Source organism: Lycorma delicatula, chromosome 4, assembly GCF_047948215.1.
Source record: "Lycorma delicatula isolate Av1 chromosome 4, ASM4794821v1, whole genome shotgun sequence".
Taxonomy (NCBI): Eukaryota; Metazoa; Arthropoda; class Insecta; order Hemiptera; family Fulgoridae; genus Lycorma; species Lycorma delicatula.
The window spans coordinates 67351484-67375686 of record NC_134458.1 but is presented as its reverse complement, the minus strand read 5'-3'; the positions used below and the strand labels follow the sequence as shown (position 1 = coordinate 67375686).

The 24203-nt window shown below is 31.0% G+C and overlaps 1 protein-coding gene across 3 annotated transcripts in view; it reads left to right on the top strand.

Annotated features, from left to right (window-relative positions):
- LOC142323495 (rhomboid-related protein 2-like) overlaps positions 1–24203 on the top strand; it is a 45533-nt gene that overhangs the window by 8279 nt on the left and 13051 nt on the right. For all 3 annotated transcript variants that reach the window (XM_075363231.1, XM_075363230.1, XM_075363232.1), the window contains exons 3-5: positions 12361–12384; positions 15632–15976; positions 22165–22337. In XM_075363231.1, the coding sequence (XP_075219346.1) occupies positions 12361–12384; positions 15632–15976; positions 22165–22337 (542 nt within the window). The remainder of the gene's footprint in view (positions 1–12360; positions 12385–15631; positions 15977–22164; positions 22338–24203) is intronic.

Here is a 24203-nt window from a genome sequence, read left to right as displayed (position 1 = left end):
GTCTATCCATTTCTGTCCCAAGTCTTCTCCTTTGCCCCTTGTAGTTTTCAGTCTTCACCTCATTTTTGTTTACTTTATCCTTCTTCCTTGCTTCCTTTCTGCTTCTACTGACCCATCTGATCCAGTTGTCAAGATTCCACTTCCTCTAACCACATGCTCTAGCCAGTTGCCTTTTCTTTTCTATTTTCCTGAATTAGTGCTCTTTCTTCTTTAATTGTGTTCATTACTTCCTCATTTTTCACATTATCTGTCCATTGTACCTTCTCCATTATTTTCCATATCCTTATCTCAAAAGCCTCAATCCAATCCCTCTTCACTTGCACACAACAAGACACTTAGTACTATATAGTATCTGGCTAACTTCTTTTTTAACTAAGCCCAGACTTTTACTACATAGTAATTTCCTCTTCATGCTGAAGGCTTCCTTTGCTATCGCTAACTTTCCTTTAATTCTATTGCTCTCTTCCATTCCTTTTGTCATCATAATCCCTAAATATCTATAATTTTTTAGTTTTCTATTCTTTCTTCACTTGTCCTTATACCTAAATCCTCTTTTTTTACTTCCATTACTTGAGTTTTTTCTATATTTATTTTCATTTCATACTCTTTCATTCTATCCTCCAGGGCAGTTAACTATCTTTGAACTGCGTGTGTACCATCAGCTAGAATTACCATATTATTGACAAACCTTATGCATTTTATCTTTCATCCTCCTTTACTTATTATTTCTTCTCGTTCTTCTAATATATTACATATATCTTCAACTTAAATCTTTAACAGTGAAGGTGAGAGGCAACAGCATCTTTGCTTAACACCTTGACGTAGACCCATCTGGTCAGTCATATTCTTATTTACTTTCATTTCTGCTGTTTGTCTCATGTATAGTTCTTTAATTAACTTTTTGTCTTTCCATTCTACTCTTTTCTCTTTAAGAATACCCATCATTTTCTGCGATTTAACTTTCAAATGGCTTCTCTAAATTTATGGAACAGGCTCAGTCTTCTTCCTCTCTAAATATCTCTCTCCAATCATTCTTAGCAGCCCAATAGCATCTCTGGTTCCTTTCCCTTTTCTGAAGTCAAACTGTTCCTCTCTTGCATTCTCTTCAATTATTCTTACCAACCTCCAGTTTAGGATTCTTAACAGTATTATAGCGGCATGGGCTATTAGACTTCTGTACATTTTCTTTGAAATTGGTATCATATTTCACAGTCTTAGGCCATTTTCTCATACTGTATATCCTATTACACAGTACAACTACTTCTTTCACTCCTTTCTCATTTAAGCATTTATAAAATACTATGAGAAGTTCATCTGCTCCAGTCATTTTTTATTCTTTATTTGCTTTCTTTATTTTAAATTTTATCGTAGATGGTCCTTTACCCTCTTCAGCTATACCATTCCTTTTCTGTGTTTAGTTCCTCAGGTTTCTCTTGTATCATATACAGGTCCTCTATGTATTCCTTCCATCTTCCTGTTACTTTTTTCTTTTCATGTAGGATTTTACCATCCATATCCTTATTCTCTCTTATTTTATCATTCCCTTTTCAATATGTAATGATTCCTATACATTTTCCCTTTCCTATACATCATACCATATTGCCCTTTCTTTTCTAGATCTTCAGTATCATTGGATTCTTTTCAATCACCTTTTCCTAGCTTTTTGTGTTACTCTCCGTAATTCATTGTTTGATTTGCAATACATTGCTCTTTCATTTTCTCTCTTGTTGTTATACTACCTTCTTTCTTCCTGTTTCTTTACCGCTTCTGTTGTTACCCATGGTTTCTTGGCTATATTTACCTCATAATAGCCTACTTCTTTTGCTGCTGTTTTTACTATGGGATTATTATTCTCATGCAGGCCTCTTCACTTCTCTCATTCTCTTTTTGCTTTTTTTAATCGCTTTAGCTAGTTTTTCTCCAATGTTTCCTCATCTAATCTTTTCAAATTTACTAAGTTCAATTTTTTAACTACTTTTACTTTCTCAGCCTTCTTTAAAGCTACTCTCATTTTCATTGTAAGTAGCACATGATTACTATTGAAGGCTTACTATCTTACTATTACTATCTTCATCTACTGGCTTTCTTAACAGCATTCCTATAGCTTTCATCTCCTAAGATATGGTCTTTCTGATAGCAAGCTGTTTCCCGAGGGGATATCCAAGTATATCTCTTCCTTTTATGATTTTTGAACCAAGTGTCGGTATAAATAATTTTTCTCGTGGCAGAATTCTACTAATGTGTTTCCCCTTCCATTCCTTACCCGTAATCCAAATTTTCCTACAGCACTTCCCTCTTCACCTTCTGAGATTACAGCATTTCATCTCCTATCAGTACCTTACAACAGTCTGTTTCTGATTTTATTACATCTTCAATATTTTTGTACATCTCTTTAATATCTTCTTCGTAGTTCGATGTTGGAATTTATGCTTATACAGTAACTAAGTCTTTTAACAGCCCAATCCTTAATGATATTAATCTATCATTTATATAACATACAGTAGCAAAAAAATTAATCCGAACAAAGGAAATTTTTGTTGTGTTGTAGGAAATTTTCATTCTATGGCAGACTGCTTGGTGTTTCAGGTTATGTTGTTAGTTCTTATAAAGACATAATTAGTGGTTCTTGTGCTTTTATAATTCATTGTCAATTAGGTTTTGGTAACCTTGTGAGTTTCTGTTATTGGTCTGTTATTAATTTCTAGTTAATACAGTGAATATAACCCTACAGAAGCAGTAAAAAATTGTTGCTCTGTCCAACACACAAGTCACTCAAAGACAGATTGCCAGCGAGTGTAGTGTGGGGTTAGGTACTGTAAATGAAATTGTGGAAAGGTTTAAGGAAACAGTTTCCGTCTCTCCAAACAGTAAAGGAAAGTGTAGATGGAAAAAGAAAACCACTTCTACACAGAATCAATTATTAATAAGAAAAAGCAAAATTAATCCATGATTGTCAGCTGTTGACCTTAATAGGGACTTGAGAGCCAGTGGGAGTAATGTTTCTGATATGACAAGACTGTTGGCAGTGGGAAGGATTGCTTGGAAACCAAAAAGGAAGCAGTTACTGGCACAGGTTATGAAGACAAAAAGAGTTCAATGGGCAAAGGGACATAAAGAATGGATTATTGAGATGTAGAAAAAATGTATTTTTTCAGATGAGACTCATTTCTTTGCCCAAGGGGAGAGAGTAGCCTACATTCGTAAGTCAGATGAGAAGACAACTATGCCAACACACCTGCAAAAAGCTCCCAAAACCCAACCAAAAACATGTTTTGTGGATGTTTTTCTTATGAAGGGCCAGTAGCAGGCCCTTGCACTATGTCACTTGTCAAAGAAAGCAAAAGAGTTCTTCAGAAACCAAAAAATTTGAATGCTCTCGTGACCAGGAAACTCCCCTGACCTGAATCCCATTGAAAATTTATGGGCCATATTAAAAAGAAGACTTCGGAAACTGAATTGTAGCACAAAAAAACTGACCTTATTACTTCACTGCTACAGGTTTGGTTTCGAGATTGAGAAATAAAAAATCATTGTTCTACCTTAGTAGAATCAATGCCGAAGAGGATTAATAAGATAATCAAAAACAAAGGACACAAACTATAAATTAAATTAAATTAATTTGAATAAGTTTTACAATTAAACATTTTTTCTTTTAAAAATAAAATTTTCTGTTAAAAATACTGTGTTCGGATTAATTTGTTTGCCACTGTTCTTTCTGCACCTCATTAAATGTTTTCCTCATTATCATTACCACTCCATTTTTCTCCTTTCTTTCTTCCAGATTGGAATATGGTAACTTATGCTAATTTGGGTATTCCATTATAATTCAACAAATTTTCAAAAATTTTATCACATCGCTATTTTCGATTTTGATGATATTTGGTATATAACTACCCACCTTCTAGTGGCCAAAAAATATTTTTTTTATATTTAAAAAAAAAAATTTTCTTGAGTAATAAATTATTTTCTAACTTGCTAACAGGTAAAAACAGCCATTTTTGTCACGTTTTCCATGAGCTGTAGCATTCTTATTTTACATCATGCAGAGGTCAAAAAGGGCTTTTTGGAAAGAGTAAAGATGGAACTTCATCTTAGTGTACTCAAAATTCATTTTGTTACATAACCAAATCTTGTAATGTTTACTGAAGTTACATTTACAAATTGTTGTTTTTTTTTTCAAATTTTGGGCCCAAAATAAGTAATGAAGGACTTAGGGTAACAGGCCTGTTTTTTACCTTTTAACTCTTAGATACTAGTAGTACTTACAAAAATAAATTTGACTGTTGCCGAGTGTTCATGAAAGAAAATGGTCGCCAATTCGTACGATTTTGAAAATGTCTCATTTTTGTGGCCTAAAACCACACGTAGGACAGGTGGAAGAAATCTGAAATGTTTACAGCAGTAAGTATTTTTTATGTACTGTAAAACCATATAACATTTATTTTGTTAATCAAAGGTGTTGATGAATAATGAAGCCATTAAAACCGCTAAAAACACTGTTCCTTCTAACCGTGAACAATGTATCCAAAAAATTCACAGCATGTATTTTTTCAGATAATAATGTAGGCCTACTATACAAAATATTTTGATGTGTCTATAATGAGATAGATTATATTCTAAATAGTTTGTTACTTAAAGTGTGACTCATACACACAAACTCATGTTTAAACACGAAAGTGAATAGATATGCATGGATATGAATGTTTGCATAATCCTGAATGTAAATATTGTAGAATGCTCAGTTACTGTTTTGATTTCAATATGGTATATTTTATTGTTGCTAGTGTTAATACTGTGGTTAGGTAATGTATACGTGTTTATAAAGAAATTTTATTAGCAGTGAACTTCTCTTTTATGTGACATCTTTTATTTTTGATTTTATTAATTAGAAGATTTTTTATTTTACTTATAGAGAAACTGGGATAAGACAAAGTGAGGTGCAATTGGTAGTTTTATAATTTATACTAACTGTATTGTTATTGTAAGAACCCTTGAATTTTATAAAAACGAATTATGTAGTGTTCAGTTGGTATTCACATTGAAACAGTGTGTCACAAATTGACTTACAATAAGACTTAAATCTTCACTATTGCATGATATTTTAGAGTTTACGGAATAGCAAATAATATTGATATCTTTAAGAAGTGGATGTACTGAAACAAAAAATATCTGTACTCTTCATAAAACCGAATATTTAGATTAATATTTTCATATTAATGGGTAAAGTTGCCCTGACCCATTTAGCTGTTTCACTAAACTGGTTAAGAAATCTCTCCGAGAAATATCTTTGACACTTTCAACAAACAATCCAAACTTAAAATTAATTCCAGGCAGAGTACTGTGTACAAAGGGCTTAAACAAAATACAAAAACCAAAAGATGATACAGAAAGCGAACTGGAATGTCAAGATGTATTTGAGTCTCAATGTGTTATAGTCAAGTCTGTGAATAAAGCTTGTTCAGCAGTTGGCATTTCCTCCATTAAGGTTCAAAAATTATCGAGCAACGGAAATGAACCAATTTAAAAAAATAGAGTCACAAAAATAGCCAAGTCAGTTACCACTAAATTAAATGATTTAAATATTAATACAGTACAATATTAAATATTAATGATTTAAATATTTCTACAGAAGAAACCAGTTTAGTACCACAAAATTATGCTATTTTTGGTAGGGAATATGAAGAATTAGTTATAGGATAAAATGAAAACAGTACATCAACCTAGGAAAAAATTAATATTTTAAGTTTATTACCAAGCAGCTGGAGCATTCAGAAAGTTCAAAATGAGTTTAGTGTTAATCAGTATTTAGTCTGTCAATCCAAACAATTATTTAAAACAAGTGGAATTTTGCCACAAATCGGCAAAAAGAAACCCTGTCACGTAATTGATGAAAATGTTATTAAATGTGTCCAAGAATTTACCAGAATGATGAGCACAGCCGAATGATGCCAGGTAAGAAGGATTGTGTCTCTGTAAGACAAGCTGATGAGAAGAAAATTAATATTCAAATAAGGCTTATCTTATGTGATTTAAAATAATTGTACACATCCTTCAAAGAAAAACAATCTAAAAATTGGTTTTTCAATATTTTCTGATTTAAGACCTAAATTTTCTGTTCTGGCTGGTGGGTCAGGTACTCACTATTGTTTGTGTGTTGTCCACCAAAATGTAAAACTCATGTTATCTGCTCTAAAAATGAAATTTGATAATAAAATTCTCCTTTCAACCATGGTATGTGGTATAGAAAATGAAACGTGCATGCTGTCACAAAAATGTCCAGGCACTAATGAAGTGCTCAGATTACTGCAAGAGAGCTGGGGTGATTTTGATTCTGAAATTATCTTCAAACAGTGGATTTCTGTTGACTGTTGTGAACTAACTACTCAAATTCTTCCATTTCAAGAGTACTTAGATAAACTTACTGAAAATTTAAATAATCTAAAATGGCATCATTTTGTTGCAAAGAAACAAGCTAACTTCCTCAACATTAAAAATGGTGGAGGGTGAATGTATTGTAATGGGAGACTTCTTTCTAATTGTCCTTTTGTGATACAGGGTGAAGTCCGTCATATCACTGGTCAAAAACTTATGCCACAGTACATCCATTTCTCATATATTTTAAAAAAGAAGGAAAATTACAAAGCCAAAGTTACTTTGTGATTAGTGAGTACTTGAAGAACAATACTACGTCGTTCTTTTACTTCCAAAAGCAAGTTATAAGTAAAGTTAGAACACTGTTGCCACAAGTTAAACAGTTTTTTTATTTTTCTGATGGCTTCTTAGCCCAGTACAAAAACAAAAAAAAAATTCATAAATTTTTGCTACCATCAAGAAGATTTTGAAATCGCAGCTGAATGGCATTTTTTTGCCTCATACCGTGGAAATTGATGGTATTGGTGGAACTGTAAAAAGGACTGTGACTAAAGCAAGCCTTCAAAGGTTACAATCAAATTGTTACACCTTCTGAAATGTACAATTATTGCAAAGACAATATTAAAAATATAACATTTATTTTCTGCTCTAATAAAGATGTTTTCTAGAGACTGAAGAATACCTTAGTTCTTGTTATCAGGTAATCACAACAGTTCCAGAAACAAGAACCTTTCGCAGTTATGTTCTAACAAGTCAGAAATATATTCTGAATGTCTGAGTGACTTCTGAATCAGAAAAATTTATGTTAGTATCATTACACAAGGACATTGCTTTATAGGTTTATCAAAGTCAAACTGTAAAAATTATGTCTGCTCTGTATACAATGGCAAGTTGGGGTTAGGCAAAGTTATTGAAGTCAAAATACATGAAAATAAAGAGGAATATCGAGTACACTTTTTCCATCTGCAGGGTCCTGGTACTTCATTCAAGAAATCATTGAGGGATAATTAAACATGCGTTCAGTTGGAAAATATTTTAAAGATTCTCACACCTTCAGAGTTTTTTCTATCAACTACTGGAAGAGGACACAACATTACACCAAAGATGAGTGAGGATTTATAAATTCTACTCAATAAAAAAAATGACAGGAACACTAAGTTATCTTAATTAAGTTTGTTATCAAAAAGTGCAAGATTTATTCATAACTTCTATTAGCAAGAGTAAAATAAAGGTAAAGGTGAATTGAACAACTTGTTAATGTATTTGAATTGTTTATCATTTTGTAATTATTATTTATCATTTTCTAATTAAATATTTATTAATTATCAATTTATTCATTCTAATGAGTTTAGTTATAATTTTTATAATCTGAAAAAAATACATAACATCAATATTTTTGGATATGTTGTTTACAGTTAGAAGGAACGGTGGTTTTAGCAGTTTTGTTGGCTTCATTACTCATCAACCCCTTTCCGTAACAAAGTAAATTTTATATGGTTTTAAAAAATACTTACTGCTGTAAACATTATTTCAGATTTTGCCACCTGTCCCACATGTGGTTTTTGTGCCCCAAAAATGAGACATTTTCTAAATCTTATGATTTGGTAGCCATTTCTTTTAATGAAGGACACTTGGTAACAGTCCAATTTTGTTTTTGTTTTATAACTACACTAATACCTCACTGGTTCAACAACGGATTGGAATGCAACTAAATCCGTCTTAAAATCACTAAATAATAAACAAAACTTAAAAAATTAGACCTGCCATTTAAAATAATCCTTTTAAAAAACAAGCCCGATTAGAATCATCCAGCAGCAAGGGACTCTGTCCAGGTTCTGCGATAAGTAGGGAGAAATAAACTCCCGCCAACTTTGCATTCCATTCCATTCCACTAATACCTAAGAGTTAAAGATAAAAAACAGGCCTGTTACCCTAAGCCCTTCATTATATATTTTGTGCCCAAAATTTGAAAAAAAAAACAACAATTTGTAAACATAATTTCAGGAAACATTACAAGATTTGGTTATCTAACAAAATGAATTTTGAGTACACTAAGATGAAGTTCCATCTTTACTCTTTCCAAAAAGCTCTTTTTGACGCTCTGTATGATGTAAAATAAGAATGCTGTAGCTCATACAAAAAGTGATAAAAATGGCTGTTTTTACCTGTGGGCGAGTCAGAAAATAGTCTATTACTCAATAAAAACATTTTTTTTTAATATAAAGGAATATTTTTTGGCCACTGCAAGGTGGGTAGTTATCATATACCAAATATCATCAAAATCAAAAATAGTAATGCACTTATCATTTGCTGATTAAAATGGAATACCCCATTTTATTTATCTTAATTTCCCTCCTTAGATTCTCTAACTTTCCATTCTATACCAAAGTCTTGACATTTCAAGTTCCTTTAAGCGGTTGATTGTTTAACTTCTTCACTAACTTCTCCTGGAGATTTCAGTTAGAAGCTATTTATCTCTAGGACATTTAACTGAAGAAATCAGCATTATAATGTAATACAAGTGGTTATCTCTAGAGGATCATTAATACTGTAGTTTTATGTTACAATTGATTTTCATTGACTTCTTGAATAAGTTCTTCCATATTAGAGGGCAGTTTCCAACCCCTAGATCAATAGTTTGTCGTGTACCCACCACCTCTCATCCACCCTCTGAGGAGGCCATTGGTACTTGTGATAGGGGAAACTCCTTATATCAAGAGTAACTTGGTCCCTTCATTGGTAGATACTTGTATATACTGTCAGTTGTTAATATATACAATCATTGCCTCCTCTCTAGCACAGGGAGATGAATTCTGCCTTTACCAAATCTTGGATCATAAGGGATCATAAAAATCCCCCGTTCGGATCTTCAGGTGGGGACTTCTAAGGAGAGGGTCACCAGAAAATTAAAAAATAACATTCTACAAGTCAGAGCGTGGAATATTAGAGGTCTAAAAAAGGTTGGTAGGTTAGAAAATGTAAAGAAGGATATGGATAGGATAAATGTAGATGTAGTAGGAATTAGCGAGGTTCGGTGGGAAGAGGAAAACGACTTTTGGTCAAGTGATTCTAGAATAATTAACTCAGCTTCAAATAATGGGCAGGCAGGAGTAGGTTTCGTAATGAACAAGAAGTTAGGAAAGAGAGTAGAGTATTTAAGAATGCATAGCGATAGAATCATTGTAATAAGGATAAAATCAACAATTGTTAACGTCTATATGCTATAAGCACCAACGATGATGATGAGGTAAGAGTGTATATATGAAGAAATTGACAAAGCAATTAAATACATAAAAGGGGATGAAAATTTAATAGTTGGAGATTGGAATGCAAGCATTGGAAAAGAAAAGAAAAGAAATGTAATGGGTGAATACAGGCTGGGCAAAAGGAATAAAAGAGGGGACCGACTAACAGAGTTTTGCACAAATTATTATTTAGTAATTGCCAACACCTGGTTTAAAAATCATAATAGAAGAATATACTCATGGAAAAAACCAGGTGATACTGCAAGGTATCCGATAGATTATATCATGGTTAAGCAAAGATTTAGAAATTAACTAGTTGACTGCAAAGCTTACTCTGGAGCAGACATTGATAGCATAATTTAGTGATAATGAAATGCAGATTGGGGTTTAAAAACCTGAAGAAAAGGTAAAAAGAGGATGAAAGGGGAGAAACAATACTGAGATCTGAATTTAAGGAAACATTAAAAGATTTGAGTGGCAAAAAGGCTCCTGGAATAGATGGAATATTTGTAGAATTACTGCACAGTGCAGGTGATTATACAAATTGGTGTGTAATATTTATGAAAAAGGGGAAGTTCCATCAGACTTCAAAAAGAGTGTTATAGTCATGATTCCAAAGAAAGCAGGAGCAGATAAATGTGAAGAATACAGAACAATTAGCTTAACTGGTTATGCATAAAAAATCTTAACTAGAATTCTATACAGAAGAATTGAGAGGAGAGTGGAAGAAGTGTTAGGAGAAGACCAATTTGGTTTCAGGAAAAGTATAGAGACAAGGGAAGCAATCTTAGAGCTCAGATTAATAGTAGAAGGAAAATTAAAGAAAACAAACCAACATACTTGGCATTTATAGACCTAGAAAAGGCATTCGATAACGTAGACTGGAATAAAATGTTCAGCATCTTAAAAAAATTAGGGTTCAAATACAGAGATAGAAGAACAATTGCTAACATTTACAGGAACCAAACAGCAACAGTAATAATTGAAGAACATAAGAAAGAAGCTGTAATAAGAAAGAGAGTCTGCCAAGGATATTCCCTGTCCCTGTTACTTTTTAATCTTTACATAGAACTAGCAGTTAATAATGTTAAAGAACAATTTAGAACTAGAGTAACAGTACAAGGTGAAAAGATAAAGATGTTACGATTTGCTGATGATATAGTAATTCTAGCTGAGAGTAAAAAAGATTTAGAAGGAACAATGAACGGCATGGATGAAGTTCTATGCGAGAACTACCACATGAAAATAAACAAGAACAGAATGAAAGTAATGAAATGTAGTAGAAATAACAAATAATGACTACTGAATGTAAAAATAGATGGAGAAAAGACTATGGAGGTAGAAGAATTTTGTTATTTGGGAAGAAGAATTACTAAACATGAATGAAGCAGGAGTGATATTAAATGCTGAACAGGTGAAACGAGCCTTTAGTCAGAAATATAATTTGCTTACATCAGAAATGAATTTAAACGTCCGGAAAAGATTTTTGAAAGTATATGTTTGGAGCTTTGCTTTATATGAAAATGAAACTTGGACGATTGGAGTACCTGAGAAGAAAATATTAGAAGCTTTTGAAATGTGGTGCTATAGGAGAATGTTAAAAATGAGATGGGTGGATAAAGTGACAAATGAAGAGGTGTTGTGGCAAATCGATGAAGAAAGAAGCATTTGGAAAAATATAGTTGAAAGAAGAGACAGACTTAAAGCGAATAGTCGCTTTAATATTGGAGGGACAGGTTGAAGGAAAAAATTGTGCAGGAAGGCAACGTTTGGAATGTGTAAAATAAATTGTTAGGGATGTAGGGTCTTGCAAATTGTTAGGATGTAGGGGGTATACCGAAATGAAACGACTAGCACTAGATAGGGAATTTTGGAGATCTGTATCAAACCAGTCAAATGATTGAAGACAAAAAAAAACAGTAGTGTCTCTGCAGTACTAGTAACTTTCAATGGGCCCCAATGGGATAATTGTAAAAAGAACTTGTATTAGGTAAATGATGTATTAGCCTGGTTGAATAAGGAAACTGTGAAAGTAGAACTGTTCTGACAGGTGTATCAAAATGTTTCTTTAACATGGGTTTACTAACACATTATTTTGCTATTCGAGATAATTAATAGTCTTCTCAGTAATGCACATTATTTTATGTGTTGAATTCACCTAGCCTTATGCAGTGCCAGAGAGATAGGATAATATATAATGTAATGAGTTGGATCACTTAGCCAAAAATTAATTCTGAAGAATTAATTTTGATTGCAAGAAAATTAAGGAAAAATGAATACATTTTTTCAGTTGGTTTGACATTTCTTGAATTTAATAATCTGATAACTACCCTGATTTCACAATTGACAGGATTCCTGATTGACTTAAACACTTTGAATGATGTTTAATCTACTGTAAACAAACATTGCTGTACTTGTAATGGTGTTTATTAAAAGCTAATGAATGAGAGAATGTGGTGCGCATGCTCAGAGCTGCGATTGCAACACAGGTGATGGTAGAAGGAAAGATTAAATAATTTCTGGTTACCATATATATATATATATATATATGTGTGTGGTTTAGCAAACAAATATATATATATATATATATATATATATATATATATATATATATATAAGTTTAAAGTATATTTGGTTTTATGAACAAATGTTGTTTGTATATTATATTTCTTTGTTATTAAATGAAATTATGCACTCTTGTAATGTAAAATTTTCATTATTCTTTTGTTTTTTTTCCTTTCAGCACTGGCTGACTATTTTTAAGAAGGTAAGTAATCAAGAGAAACATCTTGTGCATATAAAATTAGGCCACTTAATTATGGTGTTTTACATGTTATTAGTATTGATTTTATTAATGTTTCCTAAACTGTGTGTCATGGTCCCCGAGTGAGTTGCAGTCAAGTTCCTGGAAGTTTGTTGTGCCTTTGTAATTAAAATATGAAATACAGTTAAAGGAAAATGTTTTTTTTTTCGTGAGTATACAAAATAAAGTTAAAATTAAATATTCCAATAACAATAGTTTTGTGTTGTTCATAAATATATTTATATATATATATATATATATATATATATATGAGGGCTATTTTTTAAGTAAGGTTCATAAGGTTTTTAAAATAAGGTTCATTTTTTAATACAAATACAAACAAAACTAGTAAAGATTGTCAAACTTTTTTTTTTATTTCTCTTATATTTTATCTCTCTTTACACTTTATGCAACTTTTCAGCACAATTATCATGTTTGTTTAAACATTTATCATTGCGTTTTACTAATTTGTTTATACCCGTGTCATAGAGTCAGCTGCCTGTGAAGACAACCAGTCTTCAGTCTTCAACTGTTGTTTTTACTTATTCATCAGTGTCAAACCACTGACCGCTGAGAAACTCTTTCAGGTAGCAGGACAGATGGTAATCACTCAGCGCAAGATCCAGGCTGTATGGTGGGTGTTCCATTTGCTCCCATCCAAAAGATCGAATCAACTCAGTTTGAGAAGCAGATAGAGTTTGTACATTGTCATGCAGTAACTAAGCTCCAGATGACACGTCACTTATTCTCTGTATGGCATGCTGAAGTTTCATCAAGGTCTTGCAGTACACATTTGAGTTTATTGTTGTCCCTTTGATATAAAATTGACTAACAGGACATCACACCTATCCCAAAACACATTACCATAATCTTGCATGTTGATGTTGTCTGTTTGGCTTTTACTTTGACTATAGATGTGTGTTGCCATTCCATTGACTGCTGCTTTGATGTGACAAACCCATGCCTCATCCCCTGTGACAATGGGGTCTAAAAGTTCATCTTTCTCATTGCATCAGGTAAAAAGTGTTAAACCCCTAGTCATTCTTTTTTGGTGTTCTTCAGAAAGTAGTCAGAAAACCCATTGTGAGCACAGCTTTTAGAACTGCAAGATTTCAGAAAAAAATTTGTATTGTACTGACCGTGAAGCTTGTGGAAATATTAATGACAGTGGAAATCGTAAATTGCTGGTCTTCACAAATTTTTGCATCAACTTCACGCACTAAATCATCTGTAATTACAGGTCGGCCCGTTTGCAGTTCATCATGGACATTGTCCCACCTGTCCTTGAACAGTCTTACCCATCTATGCACTGTGTTGTCACTCATTGAATTAGGCCTGTAAATCTCACATATCTGGTGATAAATGACCGCTGCTGACACGTTCCTTGCAATCAAAAATCTAATCGCATGCTATATTTCTTAATCAGCAGACTGTTCAATTATTTGAAAGCTTTCAACTTCACAATATAAATCATATTGTGATGCTACGACTGCAAATGTCGTCTGAATTTGTGCAAGGCATGCTGGGAGTCGGGGCACATGCACATTTTGATGGCCATACAAAATTTACATAGTTACAGCAAATTGGACCTTACTTAAAAAAAATAGTCCTTGTGTGTGTGTGTGTGTGTGTGTGTGTGTATATATATATATATATATATATATATATATATATATATATATATATACTTTTTTTTTCGATGTGATATGTATGTTTCTTTCATTCAGTAATCAGTTTTTTGAATCTGGGTTTTATAGACTATTTGAAAACAACAGAATGGAAATACTTGGAAAAACACTTCATCCTGATATGAGTTAGAATATGTGCAGAAAATTGGACACAAAATGTCTATAAAACATTTTTTGAACTCCAGTTTACAAACAGATGAGTTACTTTAACCTGTACTCTGTTAAGAAGAATTTATGCTTAAGAAGGAGTGATCAAACCACTGAATAATCTTCTCGGATCCAAAGTGAATTTTAGGAAAAAATAAGTAATACAACAAAATATTAGAAAAAATAATAGTATGCATAAAAATTAAATTAATAATGTAGACAATATTAAAGTATTTTTTTACTCTATTTTTTAATAAGAATGTCAGTTCAAAGTACAGTAATGTAATGAATAAAAAACTGATAAATGGATAAATCTGTTGAATTGTACTGAGGAATATTAATTAGATATCATGATAATTAATTATAATAAACATAAATGTAAAAGTATGTAAATCCATTTTATTCATGAAAAATTGTGTATGTATCAGGAATGCCTAATAACTTTTGGATGATAGTAATTTGAGCACAAAGTGTTAAGTAAAAACAAAAGAAGAAAACATTTAACTACTGAGATAATGAAAAACCTAAAAAAAAATCAAAGCCAAGAAGATTAAACCAAAAGTCAAATAGGTTTTACAAAGAAATTCTTAATTAAATTCTTATTGAATAAATTTGTTTTATAAAGAAAGATAATGCCACAATTTAGAAAACATGTGAGGAAAGTAATTTCAGTCTGCTTTGTTGCTATTTACCCATCAAAACACTTTGATCTTTCCTTTACTACTGAATGCCATGTCTTGCTCACAAAGTATAATGTAGAGACTGATAGTCTTGTATCAAAATAAGCTGCAATTTATGTATTTTGTAATTGTCATATATTCTAAAACACATTAACAAACAGTTTATGATGAATTTTGTTCGCTGTAATTAATTGTTTAGATTTTTGTATATTACCATCCACATAGCCACTAAAACTAAGATTACCTGACAAAAACTATTTAACAGTCTGGAAAATGAAATACTTAAAGACACATTTAACTTAACGCATTTTATAATAATTTAGGGTACATTTTGTGGTGAGTTGTATAGAAAAATCAGAAATTTGTTATAAAAAAATGGTCATTTGGATCGATATGATTTAAAAAATGGTGGGTGTACAAACAAAAGAGCAAAAGAAACTACATTCTTTCAACTGTAGATTCTGCTATAAATTTTATTTACCATTTAATTTTGAAATCTAATCTTATAAACAATAAAAAATTAATGACTAATAATGAATGTTTTTGTAGTTTCATGTTTTTCAGTAAATGCAAATTTTTGTCTTATTTATGTAGAGTATTATTTTATGGTTAACACTGAAGAGAGAACTCTTATTTATTGTCATCAATAATGTATTGTTATTGAAATGATACAAAGCATTTTTTGTTTTGTTGCAGTATGATGCAGATAATGATGGGAAGATTTCAGTTAGAGAGCTGTACAATCAAGTGAATGGTCCTAATTTTACCAATGACATTCCTAAACATGCTGTACAAAATATAGTTAAACAATTTGATGTAAATTCAGATGGATTCATTGATTTTGATGAATTTGTAATTTTGATGGAAAGTGATATCGGAAGGCGTTTAATCAATAGAACATTAAACCGTTATATAAAACATACAGTTGTTCCTAGAAAAAGAAAAATTCAGACTCATCGAGATATTACTGATGGAGAATATGAAGATGAATATACATGCTCACCTCCTCCGATTTGTATGTTACTTGTTAGTACTATAGAGGTATGAAATTAAATACTTTTTTTAATTCAGAAAAATGTGAAAAGTTTTAGGTGTTATGTAAATATTTATAATGTAAGAACAATTTGTTGGAATTGAATTGGTTTATAAAATTTTGATTTTTTGCTTTCAAGTATGGTTATTAGTACAGTATATTATTGGTATCTTGAGGAAAAAGATACCCAAGATTAGTAAAATAGCTGCAAAAAAACAAGTCTTCCCCCCAAAAAAAAAACTGTAATTAATTGATTTTGTACTTAAGTGGAATAGAATACGTTTTTAAAAAGTATGTGTTATTAGAATAGTACAAAATGTAGGCTTAGTCTAATTTTTCACATCAGCTTGTTTCTTCACAAAATGTACCAGTTTTTTTTAACAAACTCTCATTCATATGATTTGTTGTGGTTGTTTTATGTAGGACTTTGAAATTGCTGCCCTTGCACTAAGATTAATATTTCCTTCTGATGTGGTATCTATCACTTTTTCATCAGTACTTGTATTATTTTCAGGACAATTTAACATAAGAATTCGATTGATATTTTTGACTGAACATAGTGGTTATCGGTGTTGATATTTTCTACTTGTTAAGAAACATTAGTTTTATAATAGATGAATGATTTATCATCGTGGTGACATCTTGAGGTTGTTGCTGTCAACCAGCAGAGCTAGAACGAGATTTCAATCCGTGTCCGAGGTGGGGGTGGCGCAGGCGCGCAGACTGTTCGGGAGAGCGGCTGTGTCCCAACACAGTCATCTTCGGGACATCTGCCGAGAGGACCCAACTCCGACAGTTGTAAGGAAGCGGCCTCACGCCGTACTGGACGAACCACCGTGATGGTGCGGTGCGGTAGCCGAAAATCGACAAACCAGGCTTAGGGGCCTCCATATCGCATGAGCCATAAACGGAATAGTGCGTCAGACGCGTTTCCGGGGTCGCGAGTTATATAGTTTGAAGACGTCAAACACGGTAAGTCGCGCATAAAACAAAAACGCGGTCTAAATTTAAAAAAAAACTTACAGTAAGACAAAATATCCCAGCAATTGCGACTCCTCCGGAAAAGGGGACGCATTGCTCCCTCCTTATAGCTAGTGCCCCGTTGTGGCGTATTCCTGCTAGCCTATTAAAGAGTTAGCACCGAAAGGACTTCAGTGGACGGTCTGAAGGGGAATTACGTCGGGAGGACAGGCTTTATAAGCCTAGCCTTCCGCGGTCGGCCCATGAAATGGGTTCGATAACGCTGGTTTAACAACGGATTGGAATGCAATTAAATCCGTCTTAAATTCACTAAAATAATAATAGACAAAACTTGAAAAATTAGATCCGAGATTAAAAAATAACCCTTTTAAAAACAAGCCCGATTAGAATGATCCAGCAGCAAGGGACTCTGTCCAGGTTCTGCGATAAAGTAGGGAGTAATAGACTCCTGCCAACTTTGCATTCCATTCCAGAGCTAGAACAATATAGACATGAAAAAATGCCTATTGTTTCATTGACTTGATCCCTCTCACTGTAATTCTCTTCTTTTATAGTTTTTTGCTAATCCTCTTATTATGTATTCGTATATGAGTTCCAAATATGTCACCATTGTACTTTAAAGAACAAAATTGAAGCAGTACGAGATGTAAATTTTAATGTTTCCTCTTCGACTGACTGTTCTTGATTTGCTATTAAAGCCATCTGGAATTAAGTGTATTGCCGTAGTATATTCCTGTCTGCTGGGCTGGACAGATTCTCTTACCTCTTCAGGTTTCATACTTGATTTTGCAGTACTTTGCAAAGATATTGTATCTATTTTTGGAATTTAAATCGATAAACCTTTTAAGTTGGTTTTTCATTTGTAATCTGGTATTTGGGTTTCTCCACCTACTTAAATAATTAAGGGGTTTTATTCCGACTCGTAGAAGGATATACTAATTGTTTCTTTTACTTATCTATTTGAATATTGATAAAAGAATTAAATTAATTATTTGCAGGTCCTTTGCTGAATGGTTTGTTCTTAATTTTAGCTAAATGCTTCCTGTTTTCATTTCTTGAATGCAATTATATTCCTTAAAATTTATGTTTTTAAAAGCTGATTTATCGAACTTCTTTTGATGAAGTTATTTTCTATTTGACTTGTTTTTTATGTTATAAATATATTTCGTTTTCTGTTTAGTATTATTCTGTTTTATAATGTACTGCCGGATTATTCATTTCTGTTTTTTATATTTCATTATAACTTTTTTGTTGTAATTTTATAATGTATCTTTAAAAACTGTTATTTGTTTGTTTATATTGGTAAAGATTATTCAAGATCTAGCAATGAATAAAGCATTCAATCAGTTGATCTCATGTTCTGTCTTAGTTTACTCTAGTGTTTGAACTACCCAGCCCAGATTCTTGAAAACATTTCAATAACTGAAGCATCTGTCATTTCAAACTGTCAATCACTTTTTATTTGTTCTTGGAAGATCGGTTCCTTGTGTAAATTTTTTTACATCAAAATTTTCTTAGATAAAGTCAAGTGACTTATTAGTCACTCGACTTTATAATATCAGGAGAACATTTTTTTCAGCTTTTCTTCTGGATCTTCGGTGTGATGTTTTTATCTTGTAAAATATTGTAATAAATTTTTCCATGGATGTAGATTATTTGAGTCCAATCAAATTAATGGAAAAGCTAGTATTTTCCAATTGTTCAGTTTCATTGCATGTGTGTATATATCTATATACAGCATTTCATTTTTTTGTGATGCTTGGATTTTGTGGAATCTCAAACTATCAAGACACTGCTTACTGATTAAACTACCAGTGAAGTAGTTAAATATGAAACTTTTGATTCATTGTGAAGGGTTTCTTTTGCTTTGCAATGTCATTTTATGTTTGATTTTATCAGTTCATATCAAGGAACTGAGTTTTAAAATTTAACTAAAGTTTTTCTTCCCAGTTTTTAAATTTATTCCATCAAACCAAAAAATAACTTTCTCAAGTATTGTCAGATTGATTGTTCCTGGATTCATGACTATAATGGTATTGGGGATTAATATACTTATGTATGTGTGTGTACTGTTACATGTACTTATGTAATAATTGTTGCTTCCTGTGGATACTACTGTCCACAATAATACTGTATGTATAATAGGGCGTTCCACAGTACCTCACTGTCTTTTAGGCTGCTATAGATGATAAATTTTTTACATAATAAATTTAAACATAATACATTGTACGTAATTGTGTATTTTTTGTAATATTTAATACATTTATTAGTTTATTAAGAAAAAATTAAATGATGCTCGTACATGTCCTTCTTTTAATATCAGAATTGTGTCAAAATACATCTGTATATTGTTACAAATTTTGTATAGAGTATAATTTTTATTTCATTCATTTATTTGCTTGTAATAGATAAAAAAATTAATTTCAGAAAATTTTGTGCCAGGTAACATTTCATTTTTTGATCTTGGCTAGGGCAGAAATCTTCATCATTTATACAGATATATCATTATCTGGTGATTCCTTAATATCTAAGACATTTCAGAGAGTAATTTGAAGGATTGAAATTAAAGAATATGAAGTTAGATTAAAATGGCGATGGCCTAAACCATTTTTAATAAAATTCCATCAGTCTCTGAAGTGAAATGATGTCAGGTGAAGTTTCACTGGTAACTTACCACAATAATTTGATGATTTTCTGATTATTTTATGTCCTGATATGCCTTACTTCATTGAGAATTGTTTGCCATTCAAATAAAATACGGATAAACAATAATATTTATAGATTCTTTTTTTTAATTTTAATTGTTACTTAAATCCTTATGCCATTATCCTAAATAATATGTATAAAAAAATTATACAAAACATTTCCTTAAAAAATTACTTATTAAAAAAGAAGGAAAAATCCTTTCTTTAAAATTATTATCAATTTAAATCTGTATAGATAAATATACATTAATATCTTGGTTGACAACCTGTTCCAATCATTCTTGAGGTTTTGATGCATTTAATACCAGAGATATAAGAGGTACAAGTAAGAGTTGATTTTTCTAAGATTAATAATTAACTGTACACCCAATCCTTTTAATGAATATAATGAAAGTGTCAGGTACAGGCTGAATATTACTTGCTTTTTTGTAGGTTTGGTATACTAATATAAACTGCAGTTTTTATTCGATGAACTTCTAGCAAGCCCAATGGGGGATGCTTGTTATTTTTAAGAATGGCTTAGTCAATTTTTGGTAGTTATTGTGAATCATGTTGTCACTTAACACTTGTTAGTTATGGCGCTTAACATATAAAATAGTATGAAAAACCAGATTTTTATCATGCATTTATTATTTTTGTTGTTTAACAGTTCTCAGATTGTTTGTGGTTATCCTACCTCTCTTAAATCAAAGATTATCGTGGTTATATTTTTAAAAACATAAATAAATGAAATAGGAAATGGAAATGCTTAGTAAAAATTAACATGAACAGAGATTTTTATAAGAACAATTTTTATATTTATTAAAAAAATGTTTAAAACTAATGTTTCATAATATTTGCATGTATATTGATAGAAACTTAAAATAGTAAAGATCTCTAAAAAATAGTAAATAGTAAAGGTCTTTGTGTTCATGTTGATGTAATAATAATAATGTTCATGTTAGGGTTATAATAATAATTTTATATAATCATGTAAACTTTCAACAATTTAAATTGGTAGTGTTATTGTCAATCTATATTTTAATAAGTTTTAATAGAGATTGAATGCCAAATCATTATTACTTCCTAATTCAACGTTTTTCTTTTTCATCAATCTGTTGTTTAGTCTAATACTCTATTAATTTTCTTAAGAATTGACACGTATATACAAAATAACTACCTACATTATCTTTAAGTAATATCATTTGTAATTAATTTATTATAAACAAAGAAATATTTTTTACTCATTGAAACCACATAAATTAAATATTGATTAACTTCAGGCACGATGTCGACAGCAATCCTGATGACTATATTGGTTTATTTCATAACGTAATTTTCTGTGTCTGAAAGTGGTCTACTTTAATAAAAGCTACAGTAAAAATTTTTTTGATTTCATGGAATGAAGTTGAATAAAAATAAACCAAGAATCATTTACCTGCTGCTAGTCTACTATAATTGAATAAGACAGTGACAGGGATAAGTTTATACCATGTTTCAGGAATTACCTGAATGATACTGTTATCATAATTTTTCTCTTGAAATGTTTATATTGAATTCCTTTCAGATGTAACATGGAGAAACTGATTCCCACAACAGTTATTGATTGTGAAGTGTAATTTAAAATTAAATTTTCTAAGAAGATTTCATAAAATCGTTCTCTTTGTAGGAAGTTATTTCTTGGAATGTTTCAAGTTTTGTTGAATTATCAAGTGTAATAGAGAGAACAAGACTTGGAATTATTAGTATAAAATGTAATACATTGAAATAAAAGTAAAACTCTGCTTTAAACTTAATTTAATTGATGGAAAAGAAGATTTTCAGTTTGTCACTCACCTTTAATCATTTTAAGAGTAACCTAAACTCATCAAAATTAAACTTGTGAAAAAACAAGGCTACTTAGTTGTGGTGAATTAAAGAAAATAATATTTTTCTATCATTCTCATTGAATAAATGTGGTATTAAATTAATCACTATTTAACTTGTTAACGTTAAACTCTGTATGTAGAGTGATGGTTACCATGTACTAGATTGTCAATTATCAATTACTGATTCATTATACACTGGATTTTTTTTTTATCCAAATTGTGATCAGAATAAAGGTGTTAATAGTCACCTTTGAAATATGCCTTTCATTGTAGTTTAATTATTAGTTTTTTGTACAGTTAGTTTGCTCAGGTATTAAAGTTAGTCTGACATATTTCTTAAAGTGTGTTATTAATTTTTTTGTAACTCAACCGGAAATTTATAAACTAGCAACTGATTTTATTGCATTATATGCATCTCTGGATTAGATATGGTAGAATTATATTCAATTCTATAGAATCTAGTTTATAGAGAGAGAGTTCCATTCTAAAATGAATTTGGCCAACAAATCACGAAAATACATATGTTAGAATTAAACAGTATAGAAATGATATGTGCACCTTAGCTTACTGTGTATCCTGAAGTTTGTTGTATTATTATTTTTTGTGATATATGTGTAAAAGGATTTTTACTCAAATAAGTTAATTCATATGGTTTTTTTTCAGATTGCATTTTTTCTGTATGATTTATATTCTTTATTATTCAGTTCAAAAAGTAAATATGCTGGCTTTACTGATGGACCATTTAGATTTGGCCCTGTGGCTGAATTAACATTATATACACCATCTAAGCGATCAGAAATATGGAGATTTTTTACTTACATGTTCGTTCACGCCAAGTAAGTATTACATTGAACTTAAGAGTGATTATTATTATTATTATTATTATTATTATTATTATTATGGCAGTTTGGAAAGTAACCTCTGTTTGGCTATAAATAAAAAATCTGCATAGATAAAAATATTTTATTATATACAATTAAAAACGACAACTTTTAAATATTTTTCATCATAGTTGCCATATGAATTCAAGCATTTGTCATAGTGTTTCACTAATTTACAAATACCTTCTTCATAAAATTCAGCATCTGGGTACCTAGCCAACCTTTCATAGGATTTTAAAGTTCATCTTCGTCATTGAAGTGCTGTGACACAAGCCATTTCTTCATGTGAGTGAAGAGATAGAAATCACTCAGCGCCAAGTCTGGGTTATATGGGGGATGATCAAAAATGTCCCATTGGAATTGATTCTGAAGTTCTTGAGTTCTTCAAGCAAGCATCGAGAAGACAAGCATTTTCATGCAAAAAAAACAACGGATGACAGCATACCATGACATTTGTTCTGAATGGCTTGCCTAAGCTTCTTCAAAGTTTCACAGTAGACTGCTGAAGTAGCAGCTTGCATCGTCGCAGCACTTTGATGACAACGAACTTCAAAATGCCGTTAAAGGTAGGCTAGTACCCAAGCAGCTGAATTTTATGAAAAGGTTATTTGTAAATTAGTGAAATGCTATGAAAAATGCTTGAATTTAAATGGCAGCTAGGTTGAAAAATAGTTGAGTTATATTATATTAAATTGAGTTATAAGCTGTAGTTTAAGTTGTATATAATAAAATATTTTTATCTATTGCAGGTTTTTTATTTATAGCCAAATGTAGGTTACTTTCTGAACTGTCCTTGTATTATTATTATAATTATTATTACTATAAAGTATGATTAGCCTGTTATTCAATTTAATATATACTGACATGCTTGAGAATAAAGATCTTGAAAATGGACAACCTGATTTTCATAAAATATAAATTAAAATTTACCCTGTTCAGTTTAATACTTGTTAATTGCTTCTAACCATTTTTCGAACCCTTTTTGAGAGATGATTCTGAAAAAAGGGCATATTTTTAATGATGTTGCTTTTACAAGTAATACTTTAACCAATTACAATTTGTAAAATCCATATCCTGTTATTTCAAATTTTGAAGAATTATTTGCCATAGTGTTTTAAATAGATTTTCTAATTTTCAGAGTATTAAATTTTATAATTTTCTGTTTCTCATACTTTATACAGATGATATTTCTGCAACTACAGTTTGTTGAAACATGAGGCACACTGTTTAGACTTCATTACAAATCCAGTGCTAAAATTGAATCAAATATTGAAGTGAAATTATAATGAAAAAACCTTTTATTAATTTTTTTTTTTGTTAATTTGTCACTAGATGGTGGATATAATAAGGGAGTCTGATTTTGCTAGATTCATTTCAGGCAATAACTTCCTGTGCATAAGCAATACCTAAAAGAAGTTTGGCAAGATTGTGCTCTCTTCCTTGCTTTGTTCACTGCTAGTTGATATACATTACATATTAATTATGTTTTGACAACATTGTACATATGACAGTAAATTTTCCATTAGATGGGAGATTTATTTTCTATTTCCATTTCAACTGGGTTTGTTATTTAAGAAAAAAAAAACATTAAATTTTTATTGAAAAATATGGCACCAGGGAAACATTCTGTTGCAGAAGAATTCTGTTGATCCATTTCTGTTGCATACATATTTTATATATATGTTTCTAAACGTAGTATTGACAACACCTAAGTAAAATTTGTCTTGGAAGTCTAGTGATAAAATAATCCATAAAATGGTATCCTGTAAGGAACCTGTTAATTGCTATACATCTTAGAAACATTAGAAAAAGATTACCTCT